Source organism: Oncorhynchus mykiss, chromosome 12 (assembly GCF_013265735.2).
Source record: "Oncorhynchus mykiss isolate Arlee chromosome 12, USDA_OmykA_1.1, whole genome shotgun sequence".
In the NCBI taxonomy this organism is placed as follows: Eukaryota; Metazoa; Chordata; class Actinopteri; order Salmoniformes; family Salmonidae; genus Oncorhynchus; species Oncorhynchus mykiss.
The window spans coordinates 52,087,143-52,102,765 of record NC_048576.1 but is presented as its reverse complement, the minus strand read 5'-3'; the positions used below and the strand labels follow the sequence as shown (position 1 = coordinate 52,102,765).

Here is a 15,623-nt window from a genome sequence, read left to right as displayed (position 1 = left end):
GACAAACCTGCCAGGGTACGATATGCCAACATAACACCCACATCAAACCACACCGCCAAGACAACTCTCGTTTTGCTTCAGCATTTCATTATGAGAAATCTTCAAAACGAGGCCAAATCACGAAGTACAGTCGCCCTTTAAACCTTCCGAAGGAATTATTCTAGACTTCGCAGAGTCTTTTGAAAATAACTATATCTGGTGGTGTGGGGCCTTCTGACGTATATTTACCACCAATGACCTTTCCTTGTTACATTAATCTAATTTTTAAATCACAAATCAGACGTAACTCATGCAATCTCAAAGCTATGAAAGCAACTAAGTGAAGCGATTCACTTTCTCCTCCGAGCTCTGAATGTCATTGTTGGCCATCAGAATGAACAGTTCTCTGTTGTTCCCATGATGTTTTGATGATTCACAGTCCATCACAACTCCCACACCCTATTCACACACATTCAATGCTGAGACCCTAGTGTTACAGAGAGATCATAATAATGCAATCACGTCAATAACAAATACAAATGGTAAAAAAAAAAAAAAAAAGAAAATGTCCCAAAAACATGCATGCTCAAACCTCTCCACTCCATTTTAGAGGGAACAATACATTTTGCAGATAGGTATAAAGGGAAAAGGGAAGAGATACCTAGTCAACTGAAATGTGTCTTCCGCATTTAACCCAACCCCTCTGAATCCGAGGTGCGTATAGGGTCAAGTCATGTTGCCATTTCTACTATACCAAAGTACCATGACAGCGGTGGAATTTCTTTGAAAGGCCTTACTACCATCAATATTTATTTTCACAATCTTGACAATGAAGCAGTCCTCAGACACTTTCCTTTATTGTAGGGTGTCAAATCAGCTCCATCGTCTATTACTGTCATAAACTGGCGACATCAAAGGCTCCGAGTGTTCGTCGTCTGGCTAGATAGGGCGTTTACAGTAGAAACGTCTAGGTAGTGTGAAACGCAGCAGCGCTGACTTCACGTGATCCACCCCACGGCTCAGTCTGCTCATCACTGGCTGGGTTTCCATGCTAGGAAATTTGCCGGGGTGATTACAAGTTGAGGTCCCCTATATGCCATCCTTTTGTTACAAGTTCAGCTAGGATCCATAGCCTGCAGGAAAACGCATCACAACTGAATATTGACGTGCCTTAAGAAGATTCACGGGGGTTGGTGGTTGGATGGAAGTACGTTTGGTTGAAGGGGAGAGGGATGCCACAGTCAGTCAAGAATCGAGGCTGGTCTAGGGCAGCTGCCTCCCTCCCTCCCTCCTTCCTTCCTTCCTTCCTTCCTTCCTTCCTTCCTTCCTTCCTTCCTTCCCCACCACACTCTTCCCCAAAGTATCCTGAAGGATCCACTAACATATATAAAGACAGCAAGCTGTGTTGCCATGGAAACATCGCACTGGCTCTAATGTTGTTTCACGTCATATTTGTTTTTTTAACCACGAGTGTTATAATCCCAAATGACGTGTGGAATGAAATCAAAGTCATGTGGTGGGCACGGTAGCATTTGCTTATAGAATAGAGAGTGACACGGTTTGGTATTTCTATTTGTTTTTAACTTCAAATAAATGCAGCGAGGGATTCATTAAAACATGATTTTGACGCTCGTCTTAAATGACTGTATTGACAAGTTGGACTAATAGACTGCGTGTGGCGGGTGAGTTTGAAGGCCCTTAATGAACAGAGAAAACCATCTGGAAAGATCTGGTGGAGTGGAGTGATGGCGGTATAAGTCAATTGTTGGGAACCCTTCCGCTCAATTGAGCTCTGTGTGCCGAAGCAACTGACACTTGATTTAGATGACATACATATTTTAACAAGGTTTGCCTCGCACACAGACGGCAGGTAGCAGGGAGGAACATTTTGTAGATAAAGGGTGATAGTGTGGAAAGGTACACTGCAAAAAAAATGAAATTCAACATTTCAGGTAATGAATGGCAAGGTGGGGCAATGAGACTGTCACACTTTGCTGACTTAGATAGAGAGAGCACTGTGACAAGGAAATCATGGGAAAAAAATCATAACCAATAAATCAAGTACATCAAATGAAATCTTAAATTAAACTAATATTTAACTCCGGGCCCTCTCCATTCCCCTATCAGAGAAGCCTACTGTGTCAACCTTAAGGCTACTGCTTTATTCATGCTCTTATCAATAACTCAAAACTAATCTGCACATGTCGTACCGTGCCAGTGGCACGCGCCAACCCAGAAGACGTTCAATAGCGATGCTCACATTAAGAGAAGGGAAGAAAAAGAGCTCATCTTCCCGAGCACCGTTGATGTCTATGAAAGCCACAGACAAATAATAGAGGACTGCGCTCCAAAATGAAATATAATGGAACATATGAATCCATTTTTTCTTTCAGAGCCATACAATCATTATCATATTTGTATGTTTTTTTTTTATTTTATTGGGATGATAGATAAATAAATAGCAAATCGTTTTTTCCACGACAATATCCTGGCTCTGAATTTATCTGCCTTCTTTAATCACAACAATGACAAATAGATAACCCTATGCTGCGTTTTTAAATTGCCAATTTATCTAAAAGGGAGGCTTTGCATTTGCTATACGCCATGTTTGCTCACTCACACGGAACCCCTACATCGGATATCAGCCAGGAGGCAATACACATAGCATTTTATGTTAGTTAATATGCTAGCAAATATGTTTTGATGAGACAAATACTACTTACTAATTTCACTAATTATCTCTTAATGTCTTGTACAAGTTACATTGCAAGAGTTGTGAAGACAGGCTTGTTATAAACGTCTGACGACAAATAAACATGAATTTATCTTTTTGTCAACAGCCTAGCGATTAACGTCACAATAAAACATACCAACTGCCACTCACATCATTCATTGTGCATTATTTATGATCAATGACATATGCCATTGACCGAGCCTATCTCTTGAAACATGCCCATCTCTTGCCTGAAATAATGAGTACTGTATAGCGAAGTGTAGTGTGTATGAGTCTTTTGCTCCCAGAGACAGAAGTACAGTACATGACATGAGGAAGACACACGCTCCAGATAGTGCTGTGCATCTAGGTCAACTTCATTCCCCTACTCCTCCTTCTGCCACATGATGAACAGCACCAGGTAAGCTGCGTAACAGCTCCACATGAACCCTGCAGCAAACGCAGTACAGGCTAGGGCTGCTGTTGAAAAATCATCTGCATCACACTCACAAAGACACTTTATTATGTGGCTTGGAAAGCTCCTTTAAATACTCGGCCAAGGGAGACACTGACATCGGCGATGTGCATAGAGAGGAAGAGGTAAAGCAAGGACAGCCCAGCTAACCGCCGCTCTGTTCTGCTAGAGAGCAGCATGCTGCAGACTGACGAACAAGAGCCTTCCTTTTGGACGCTGTTGCATAAGAGCTCAGACACACACACACGCACACACACGCACACACACACACACACACACACACACACACACACACGCACATCCATGCTCACAGCCACACTCAGCCAACGTAGAACTCGAAATTCCACTGCAGCCAATGTTGAATCAAGAATTAATGCTCCTCTGGCTGGTGCAGTGCTCCAGTATACAGCAGGCTTAGAACTCAGACGGTAATAAGAGGATTCAACCAATCCGGTTTAATACTGACTTTAGGAAACCAACCAATGTGAGTGAGTGTCAGTGTTACTTTTCCTTCGCTTTGATACAAGCTCATTAATTGATGGGCACCAGACCACTATCAACATTGCTACTATAGTAATTGAATTCAAACTGTTCCCTCTGGTGTGAAGGCCTGCTGTGGTTCGTTAACACTGTGTGGTGACTGTGTACATTGCATGTCAACTGGTTTACATTTGGTATGAAGTAGCAGGGACTCACCGAACACAGTCCTGGCTGGGACGGACTCTCTGTTGAGCCAGAACGACACCTGGGATAGGATTACTGTCATGATGCAGGGCAGGTACGTCTGGATGACAAAATAACCAATCTTCCTCTTCAGATGGAAGTGTGTCGTCATGACAACATACTCTCCTGTTGTCGGGCGGGATGGAGAGAGGTTAAAACAGAGAATTATGCGTGAGAAGTTATTGTGTCATTTCCAGTCGGAAGGCCACTTGTTAAATCTCTTGTGCTCCTGTGAATCCTACAAATCCGACCTGATGCACAATAAAGAAATAGTGAGATTGTAGTTTTGACTGCGACATGCTGGAGCTTGGCGCCTGACACTTTCACTGCACCCTGCAATCACACCTGCAACCCTTGTACATGTGACTATTACACACTCTGGATCTGAATCTGAATCAACACCCCCCTTTAAAAAAATGTACATGGAAAACATTAGATTCAATCTACAGTAGGTAAGACTGTTATAACATACTAGAGAGGAAATCTGTTTGTGGGCTTTGCAGTGGATTGCCATGTTACAAGCATGGTGTTTTATTGCCATTGAGATTTATTAGTATTGTTATAGGCCTCATTTATCAACTAACTCAGTAACGTGGCACAACCCAATTCATCAATGGATTGACAGCAATGGGAATGAATTAGGTAGTAATAAATTGCCTCTTTATGTTTGACAGAGACTTAGACAAAGGAATCAATATGCACTTATTAAATGGCCATGCAAAATGAATTAATTTTTTTTTTATAAATCAATGGTACCTCAGAATTAGCATCTACAATTTAATGAGATGGGTATTGTGACTTTCAAACACAGACCAATAAAGAAACAGTAAAGGCTGTCTCATGCATAGATTTCTATGGTCTTATGCACTACCTCTCTGCCTGCAGCTAAACTCACTGTAAAGGGGTCACCCATTTTACACTGTCACTAATTATGCCATGCAGCATCAATGAACCAAAAAAAAGAGAAATGATGTGATGCCCACAAGGGAAATTACAAATCTGGGACATGTTCTCGAAGTAAACCTACAAATGGAGAGCAGTGGGAATGTGATGCAGCTCTTTGGAGAGAAAGGAGAGGGAGGTTTAGTGTATGAATTATTTTACAAGGGAAACAAACCTGTGCTGGACTGGACAACCCCAGAGTCCACACTTTGCCCCATCAGATCATACTGGTTGAGCCGAGAGCCATCTTCAGCCACCACGACAGACTGGGCTGCCCCTCTCGTCCACACGTACACAACCTCAGCTCTGGTGTAAGCATCTGGCAGGGAGAAGAGAGAGGGGAAGAGAAACAAACAACATCTCAATCTGACTTAACCTTTAAACAGCCAAGTCAGATTTCCTCCCTCCTGGCAAACCATCTGACACGTCAAAGCAATCCACAGTACAGTGTTGCTTCAGCACTGCAGAGGATTTGTACTGCAGAGGAGCCTCATTACTGAAATATTTAGCGAGCCAGTTTAAAGTTGAGGGTTGGTCTTTTATTCATGCTGTGTTATTCTGAACAGACTGACTCGTCATTGTCGGGCTCCTCTCTCTCTCTCTCTCTCACTCTTTCTCTCTATCTTTCTCTACTTTTCAAGGATGTTTTGGGGTCAGAAGACCTGGCAGCCATGAGCACTTGGCACGATGAGCTGAAAGTATGACAGGGAGTACTGCATCCGATAAACAAAGGTCTCTGCTCTGCCACGCGCCTAGTGAGGCCTAGCGGGGCCTGGGAGGTCAGATCCTGCCTGAGGACAGCTGTAACGTCACTGTCAGCTCGTATCAGGAACGAGAAGCGGATTTCCGGTCAGAAGGGAACAAGAGAGAGAGAGAGAGAGAGAGAGAGAGAGAAGGGGAGGAAACACTCACAGCTGCCAAACTTCAGTGGACAAGCATGGGCGTCCATGGGGAAGTCCTCCAGGTGCATGGGACACTCCGCCCTTACTGTCAGTCTGGAAGGAGGGAGGAAGTGAGGGAAAGATACAGAGAGAGAAGAAGAAAGAGAGAGGGAAAGACAGAGAGAGAAAGAAAGAGAGACAGAGAAATAGAGAAAGGGAGAGATGAGAGATTGAGAGAGTGAGAGACAGAAAGAGAGAGAGAAAGAGAGGGAGAGAAAGAGAAACTGGCAGTGAGGGACAATGCTGCAAACCTGCAGGCTTTTCCTGACAACACAGTGAAAAAGGGGAACGTCAACCCACCCATGACCCGTCATCCATTCGTCAACTCTACATCGCCACGCCATGAATTAGAACTCACACTGTGTCCACATCTGCGTTAAAGAAGGTTTTATGGCCGGCCACCCCCTGTGACCCTCACGTTAGCTCTGTTTTGTGAGCATTGAAAGTTCACGTCTGGGACCATTATTTATAATGTTTCAGCTCAAATGAAAACCCACAGTGGGCCTGCACTCTACCACTATATTTCTACACTACTCGCTCTACTCACTAAAGGTCTTATCTTAGTGCTCCCCACTGCAGTATACAATCTCTTTAAGGATTCATATTTTGCTGGATACCAACAGTATTTTCTAGGGAAGAAACCTTACAATGTACTGGTTTCACGATCACCATGGGACTGGTAGACTTTACGACTATCGTCTTCAGAGAAAATCACGTTCCGCTTCCCGGTAACGATTTCCATATTCAGTGTTAAAAATACCTCTTCCTGAATCGAATGCAACCGAAAACACGTACCTCATAGTGTAGAGCAGAGTTCCCTCCTCGGTGATTCGTAGGAGTTTGTTGGGCATAGTCATGTTGTGGGCCACAGACTTCTTGCCATTGTGAAAGAATGTGTCAGGGGTCCAGATTTTACTGGCCATTAGGTTGTTCAAACGGAGAACAGACATTGGACCTTTAAATTTTAGCCGCTCGTCCTTCCAGCTTTGACGAAAGAACACGTCGATGGTGTATTCCTGTGAGAGAGAAGGCAAGGTCAGGACCCGGGAGAGGTAGGTTGTCATCCTATATCTGCCAAACATGTTACAGACTATATCACTACTTCCTTTCTCTCACTTCCATGTAGCAGAAATGGCCTGTTTTTCCTGCTGGTGACTGTCTTGTCTTGCCAAGGTAGAGGCTTCAACAAAGGTAGGTCTATCTAACTGGCAGAGTGGCTTCCATCTCTCCCTTCCAGCTAGTCCTCATGAATGTGTCGTCAATAAACATGAGGAAGAAGCACATTGCTCTAGATTTTAGCACACCTAATACAAACACTGGCGCGATATCTCACTCTAAACATGCACTAGTCGCCATTGGCTAAGAGCAGCTTTTAATTATTTCAGAATGCCTGACGGGAGTTAGCTAGCCAGCGAATTTACAGCGTTCCGGTTCTCTGTTCTTCCCCGGCCGTGAGTTAATTACTGTGAGCGGTAACAGAGCTGCAAGGTAATGGAAGTGGACTGGAAAGGGAAATGGTAGCTACTGTAGCTGTTCCTTTTGGCCAGCCCATTCCGTGACTTACTGTGATGTGGCGCAGCAGCAAAAACGTGCAGGTCCATATGTTAGAGCATGTACAGTAATAAAATCATAATATGTCAAATACACATGGTTCAAGTGCACCAATAGCAAACCTTCATCAAGATTGTGAGACAATATCAGAGGCAGAGAGAGAGAGAGAGAGAGAGAGAGAGAGAGAGAGAGTGTTTCACATACTGTATGTCCCGGGACTTGTTATTTCTGTGTACATTACGCAGAGTCAGATTAGTAATTGTTTTACGCTGATTCATCCACAGTGGTTAAAGAAGACGTCTCGACAGAGCAATTATGAATAAATCAATCTCACCACCGCTATTGCCATTCTATCAAGAATATCTCTTCAATATCCAACATGATTTTCAAATGGTAGCTACGCCCACTTTTGGTCAATGAAATTGCGTTTGGAAGCAGGTAGGAGGACAGATAGAACATTCTGAAGGGTAATTTTGCAAAGACTAGTCTGAATCATTTCACTGTCAGTTTATATCTCTTGAGTGGGATTATATCAAATCACATTATCCAGTCATGATAGCCATACGAAAGGTAATGTCTCTAGCCATAACCATAGTATCTGTTCTCTGTGGTGGTATCCCAAATGGCACCCTATTCCTTATGAAGTGCACTTATTTTGACCAGGGCCAATAGGGATCCATGAAAATGTGTCAAAAAAAAAAGTGCACTAAGTAGGGGTTCTATTTGGGACAGGGACTGGGACTTTAATATCTAGTCCCAAGCACCTGCCAATGCACTCTACATCATGGTCAAATCTAAAGACAAAGGCTACACAAGATCCAAAGTCATTACACCCACATCAATACCAAGCCCTCTCCGCTTGGGTCATATGCCATGCAACAAAAATGGACATTTAAGACTAGAAGTTGTATTTATCGCGGAAATGAATGAGCCAATTGGTCTCGTAACATTTCCTCGCTCGTGACATTTCATTTATGTCGAAAAACTAATGGGGCTGATCAAATGTATAAACATTTTTACCGTTGAAACCACATGAAAATAGGTTAAGGGGAGAACATGGACACAGAACTGGTGACATTTCAGAGAGGGGAATAACAGAGAGGAAAGACGGGCATACCATGTCATGGTCCGAGACGGGCCCAATACTCGTCACGAAAATGTCAGTCTTGACTTCAGTTACACGCTCTGTTGAACCAAGAAATTAGGAGAGTGAGTGTCGATCAGGGCTCCTCATTAGCTCTAACTAGCACGTAATCCTGGGGAGCATTGCCCTTTGATCGTATCAATCCCTAATTTTCACAGAGCCCCCTTCCAAAATGACACCTTTACAATCCTGATTTTGAGGTCAATAAACCATTTCTGCAGTTCTCCGTGTCAGTGTCAGGACCATTACCTGGGGACTGATGCAATCTCTTCATGAATTTTCAAATCTCTTGGCTGAGATCAAATTTCACCTGGTCTGACGTATGTTGAGTACCTTCAATCTGCACAGCATTATGTTTTGAAGTGGAAAATGGAAACATGATTTACATCAGGAATGGTGTCCATCATAATGTTTAATTTCTCTCCATTTGCCACTGAAAATGTAATATTCCCTTGCCTGTTTGCCTCCACACAATCAAGTCCATAAGAATACCCTTCACGTTCCAGTAGGTCTAGATGTCTCTCCATTACTCTGTCAAGTTGAGTCGAATATAGAGCAGAATACGCAAGAACTGTCTGGCACAGTGTACTTCCCATGAAAAGTGCCAAAACGACCCAAGGTCCCAATGAGAATATCTACACCCATACACTATTTCTCAAAATAATTAGTTGAGTTATTCACCAAGGAGCTTTATTTTCATGTTAAAAAGATACTTGCTCTTGATATCATGCTTCTAAGGAAGGAGCGAGCAGTAAATCGCCCTCCTGTAGATTCCACTGATATGACTGCAAAGGCAGAAGAAGAAACAAAAAGACATGAGGATGCTTGTGACGATAAGCGAATGAAATGCTGATTTACTTTTCATCAAGCAGGACAAAGGACTCCCTCGTCCTTTTTGTATGTGTTCTGGAGTGCTATCATCCAATTAATGGTATTGGCAAACGACCAATAGTAAACCTTCAGGGTGGTACAATCTCGTGCCATCAATTCCAAATAAGACAACAAAGGATTCCCGAAAATCAGCAGCTGTAAAGGTAATTTACAGCATGCAATAACCATGTTATTGAATCAATCCAAGTAGCTCATCATCACCCTTTTATCTCCTACCAGCTCTAACTTGAGAATGTTATGAGTTGGTGAGAAACCATTGTACAGTACTGTACCTCCCAACCCTGGTCTGAGACGATTGTCATAGCCATCCAGGAGACGGTCTAGGATCCGGGTGAACACTGTAGTGTTGTCTTTCTGCTCATCCGTCTGGCCATTCTGTCCAGAGCTGACAAAAAGGAAGAGTAATTTTGGACAGTGAATTCAGTAAATTGATGCAGGAGTGTTGGAGCTGAATCCCAGCTGAGCAACTTCTCTTGATCCTCTAAAATCTACTTCCTCGGAGGAAACATAATTTTTATAAAGCCACATGAATGTGAGAAATACGTTTATTTGATCCACAGGGCATGACATTGTACACATGCAGAACTCATAATGCATTACACCTTAATGTGGCCTATTAACAGCAAAGGACTAATTGAGTATGCTCTTTGAGCAACATGAAACTAAATGCTTAAGGCAAACTCAGAATACTCACAATCAGTAAACGTGCGAACGCAGTTAACATCACCACTCATTAATATTTCAACACAGTAATCAGTAGCAATACAGATTTAATCATGCTGTGTACATTTGTATTTTATCAACAGGAGGTGTGGATGGAGAGAGAAATGGTCGGCATTGGAAGGGGTGGGAGAGATTTCTTCTCTCCCTCAAAATAATCACAGGAAAGCCTTAATCATAAATAATCGTTTGCCTCTAAGCAATCATCTTCCTTTTTTTCAGCCCAATCGCAGACCACACTGGTTTGATTGCATGCTAAATAAACTGTCCCCAGTGTTTGGAAACAAACTCTGCTCAGAACACAGCTCCAAGGAGAAGGGAAGGTCAGCAAAGATTAGTTAGCATGGACCGTTGGATGGGAAGGTGGGGAATCTGAAGTAACGAGTAGCAAGAGGAGTCAACAGAACAGCTGAGAGGATGTGTATGCAGGCAGCCACAAATGAGGGAGAGAGATAGAGAGAGTGAATGAGGAGGGGGAGGTGGGAGAGGCTTATCACACGGCTTTAAATGTGATTCTTCTCAATAAGGACATTCTACTCACATCACTGCAGAAATAATATAGTTAATATGACATCAGCACACCATTCATTACCACATAGGTGATTTGTTCAAATGCCACTTCCTGCTAAAATGACTTTTATGGAATCTAAATAATATTAAGAACTTTGATAAATTACGGAATATGACACACATTGGGCGTCAAAAAGTCTTACTGATGGCAATTCCACGTTCAACTTTTTGGGTAAAACTTGAAGATATGGCTGCGCCTTCCTTGCCTTAGCTCAAAGATAAGAGAAACTACGTGCACACACACATTTATGTTCTGCTTGCTTGATGATAGACTGAGTAAACACAACATGCCGAAGGTTTTCGATTTACCACAGAGATACAGTACATTCCAACAGATAAGTTCATTATATCCTCCTTACAAAAAAACGCAACAGCAAATGTGCAAGGATGCCTCAGAGCTCTTTCAAGTGAGCAATAATTAAAATGCACTTGACATAGGGTATATTTGGAAATAGGGGGGGGGTAAAGGAGGGGAACGGCAGAGGGAGGGGTGCAGATAACCAGAGAGCAATGGACTGGATGTTTATGAGCTGACTGGGGCCACTTCCTCATAAAACATTGTACACCATCCCCATCTACAGGTCATCTGAACAGCAACAGTGCTACTCACTGCTGCAGCCCCTGCTTGCCTGCCTGTCCACAAACTCAGGAGCTATCTCTCTCTCTCTCTCTCTCTCTAGACCTTCTTCAAAACACTATAGTTACCCCATTATAAGGTCCTTCTCTCCAGCCACAACACAAATGTGCGCACAACTGATTACTGCACCTGTTTAAAAACCCTCCAAGAATTGTGTCTGAATTCTAGAGGTAAATACAGTGAATTGCTAGTTAATAATTACACTGCAGTTTATGGGGACAGTTGTAAGGTAGAGTAATCAGGGGAGGTGTTTATTGGTTAAATGGGCCATCCTTGAAGTAGTGCAGTTAAAATACATTCAACTCGCGGTTGATTACTGGGGAGAACGTCACAGCTCACGGAAAATAAATCCTTAAATGGCAATTTCATTAGACTGATGAGATATGCATGCATGTTCGACTACATATTCCATCTACAAACATGTTCTTGAGCATATAAACGGTGGTGTTTCCTCTAACTGCACATACGACAGTAACCAAGACGCAAAAGACCCAAATATCTCAATAAATAACCATTTAAGTCAACTTCAGTGAATGGCTCTGACAGTTCAACCCAATAATTTAGGCTTGCAGAATAGCAAGACCCAACATTACTAATTTAAGAGTTGAGCATCTTTATGCTTATCTAGGCATATACGGCTTCATTTGCAAATCGTGAATCCTTGGTATTTGCATGATTTTGGTTCGACGTCAAACTTCTTCAAAGTTTATCCTAGGACTGGATTAGTATTGAGGTGCTCACACAAATGTCTGGCATTTCAATGGCAGGACTAATAGTGTGACAATCACATTTCAGAACCACATATTGCTGTCATCTCTCATCCCATCACACTGTGGTACTGAGTGGTGTGGTCAGGGCACAGACCCTTATCTGTATTCCCAAGTGTGACTTTCTATATTGGACTACCCTCTAGCTAAAGTATGTCACTTGAGACACATACATCATTTGAATGAACGACAGAACATTCTGAGAAATGCACTTCTCTACGTTGGTTAAATATTCAGTGTTGTCCCATGTGGCTGCTGAGCCAATGGAAACTTTAACACAGTAATTGCTATTTTGGGCAAATCAGCCCCAGCTCGTGTTCACCTCGTATTACCTCATTGCAATTACAGTGTGGAGTCGTGAAGTGATGGCCTACTTACTGCCATCCTAGTGAATTAGGCGCAAAATAAAAATATGGTCAGCTGGCGAAACGTGATCATTACATTGTTTTCTCACAGACTGTCAGTGAGGGATGTTCTCCAACATGACATGCCGGCACATCCCAAAATCAATTCTAATTCCGCTCTGTTGGGGACTTGAGAGACGAATACGTTTGTATTGTACCTAGACCATAGAACAAAACACTGATTCTCCGTCCTGGGTCAAATCTAGCTCAGCTAATGTTTTGTCGGTGTGGTCGCCCACCTTACCTTTTCCCACAAAGCACATTGGCCATCAGCAAACAGGCCCACACACACAGTATGACCGTTCCTGTCCGTCCACCCATGGTTGGAGAATGGTCGGTCACTGAAGGAGGAAGAAAACAACACATTATAAAATACAACAGTAGGCTACCATTGACAGGAATGGCTCAAAAGACAATCAAAGAAGACACAATTGAGGAGTTGAGGGATCCTCAAACCAAGACGATCAAGGAGAATAAGAGGCAGGCAACGTTCTACTAAGACCAGCCATTCCCAATCACTATGTTGTCTCTTTTGGTTCATATTAGTGCCCAACTTTTGCAAACACGCAACAAAAAAACGAATTACATTAAGATATGGTGATGGGTCGAACCTCAAAGCACTATATGTTTCACAAGTTAGCCAACCTGAACTGCATCTGCCAGCTCACATGTCATGATTCAGTCCCGCTATTTATTATACTTCATATAACTGCCTAAAAAGAAACACAGTGAGAGCGCGTCTGAATGAATTTGATACATTGGAGGCGATGTATCCGTTGCTTCAAACAGGACTACGTTCCATTATGAAGAATATATTTCGCATGATCCGACGACACACATTACGCACGCATATTGCGATAAATAATTGCGAAAATAATCAAACACGTTACCGGTTACACAGTCTTGTTTGTCGTGTGTTATCCTGACACTAGTATTATAGCTTACTCATAGCCTGCAATTGAAACGCGGTCGTACCGCAATATTAAACCAAATCCTCTTATATTCACCCATTTTCACCTTATCCAACATCGTCATGTCAACCCAGTTTCAGATGATGTTAAGAGGTAGGCTATGTTATTGCGTTATGCAAAGACAATTGTTTGCCAGATGCCCGTTTAACTGATCCCAGAAAAAAAATATATAACAATGTTTCCCACAGCAGCAATAAATTACCCACGAAAAATACGCTGTAATCAATAGCTACACCATTATGCCACAAACGACTACAATAACCTGTCAATAAAACATACGTAGAAAAACTGCGCCTGTTACTCGCTTCTATTCCTCCAAGGTGCACTTGAATATGCTGAGAACGAAGCTGTGCAAAGGACGTGCAATGTTCTGTTAGAATTCCGTTAGTATGACAATGATTTGATAAAGCAGGGATAATGCAGTTTAGCGTAAAAATCCCATACAACCACACTTTCTAAATCATTCCGTTGAAATGCATCCGCAGTATAAATAAATTGAGTTCAGGGAGATATTTAGCATGCAACTGGCATTTCTCAAGGCTCATCTTAAACATGACCAGGAGTCTAATTCAATTCGTGCGTGGTGAGTAGCCTATTAAGCAACGGTATTATTCTATATTCGGTGCTCGGTCCAGTGCTGAAACAACATCGACAAAAACATAAAATATCATACCACAGCAGATGCCCTCTTAAATAGTCTTAATTTTCAATAGCAAACTCCACGTCCTCCACTCCCCGATCGTTGCAACTCCTCTACCATTCTGCTCTGTTAGGCTGAACACAACTCACTGCAGTTCTAAACGCAAGTCAAAATCCCCCGACCTCCTTCTGCACTGATAAAGACAAGCAAAATGAAAAACGATTAATTCACTTACAGCGATATACCAGAAATATTCGAGGCTGTCGTGTCCTCAAACTTTTATGTACATCTTTTTTTTTACACGGATTCAATGAGAAAAATCCTCAAAGATCTCAGATCTACTGCCGAATTTGAGCTTGAGGCTGGAGAAACGGCTGCTGACGATGCTGAGTATGCGCAGGTCTCGCGCACTATTCATTGGTGTGGGGGGTTAAACTCTTCTCAGTCCCCAACAAATTGGTTATCTAACTACAAAATCGACTGTAAATACTGATATTGCAGCCAAATAAAGCTTTACTTTACCAGGACAATAGTAATATGTCCCTGGGTAAACCGGATGTGAAATAGGCTGTGACTTCATGCCATGGCAATTTTATTTTAGAATGGAAGGTGGTACCACTCTCTCATCTAAAGACCAATCCGCCCATTTTTTTTATATGCAGCACAATTTAACTTCCACTGCTGTCGACTTAATCTCTTTTCAGTGGCTGCAAAATTAAATCCTCTTACATTTTCAACTGGCTCACTTGTTTTTTGCCCCTCTTTCTCTCTGACTGATGTTTGATGTTTTCCTATATAAACTGCGTTTTATATTTATTGAATGGATAGGCTATATCAACTGGCACGACATTCCTCTATGACCAAAACGAATATCTCCAATCGATTATTACATGTTTATCACATAGCCTATCAATGAAGACACTCAATGCATATAATAAATAACACATTCATACATGAATAGGTTACATTCTTCCCAATATTGAATAGGTTACATTCTTCCCATCGTTCCCTCACCCGATAGATTTGATGAGACGAGCCACACCGAAATCACCTTGAAACACTCACTCACTGTACCCTAAAAGTCCAGGATTCGCATCGAGACAACAGGACCGCCTGTGTTTACAGCCAAATATTATGCTGCTATTGCCTGCACTCCACGACTGAACATAGACAGTGCTGGGAAAGCAGAGCTGTGCTGTGCATCTGCAAAAACCGCCTGATTAAATCAAGCGTATATTTTTGTAGTCATCTGTGTTTTTCAAATTAAACTACAAACCAGAAGACATTTTAATCATGATGGGACATGTAATAACTCAGAATTTATGTAGTCGGTTTGTTGCCCTTATCAACGCATAATACACACTGATATCATGTGTTTGTTTTATTACATTTACAACAGACTATGATGACATCTAGACTACTCGTCCTTCATGCACAAATCATAACTCCTCAATGCAATACTAATACTGAATTGTATTTACCAGACTACGGTATCGCTGACCCATGCTGTGCATCTGCAAAAACAGCCTGATTAAACCAAGGGTATTATTCGTCT

At 42.2% G+C, this 15,623-nt stretch overlaps 1 protein-coding gene across 4 annotated transcripts in view; it reads right to left on the bottom strand.

Moving 5' to 3' along the window:
- LOC110537753 (gamma-aminobutyric acid receptor subunit alpha-1) overlaps window positions 1–15,234 on the bottom strand; it is a 36,869-nt gene extending 21,635 nt beyond the window's left edge. The window contains exons 1-8 of one of the 4 annotated variants that reach the window (XM_021624115.2): window positions 15,083–15,234; window positions 12,702–12,798; window positions 9,632–9,744; window positions 8,442–8,509; window positions 6,569–6,789; window positions 5,745–5,827; window positions 5,008–5,151; window positions 3,864–4,016 (exon numbers count right to left, since the gene is read on the bottom strand). In XM_021624115.2, the coding sequence (XP_021479790.1) occupies window positions 3,864–4,016; window positions 5,008–5,151; window positions 5,745–5,827; window positions 6,569–6,789; window positions 8,442–8,509; window positions 9,632–9,744; window positions 12,702–12,778 (859 nt within the window). In that variant the 5' untranslated portion in view covers window positions 12,779–12,798; window positions 15,083–15,234. Of the gene's footprint in view, window positions 1–3,863; window positions 4,017–5,007; window positions 5,152–5,744; window positions 5,828–6,568; window positions 6,790–8,441; window positions 8,510–9,631; window positions 9,745–12,701; window positions 12,799–13,707; window positions 13,727–14,101; window positions 14,233–14,303; window positions 14,640–15,082 lie in introns of those variants that run through there. The other 3 variants (XM_021624113.2, XM_021624114.2, XM_036937770.1) reach the window with 3 other exon arrangements.
- Between the last annotated feature and the right edge of the window lie 389 nt (window positions 15,235–15,623).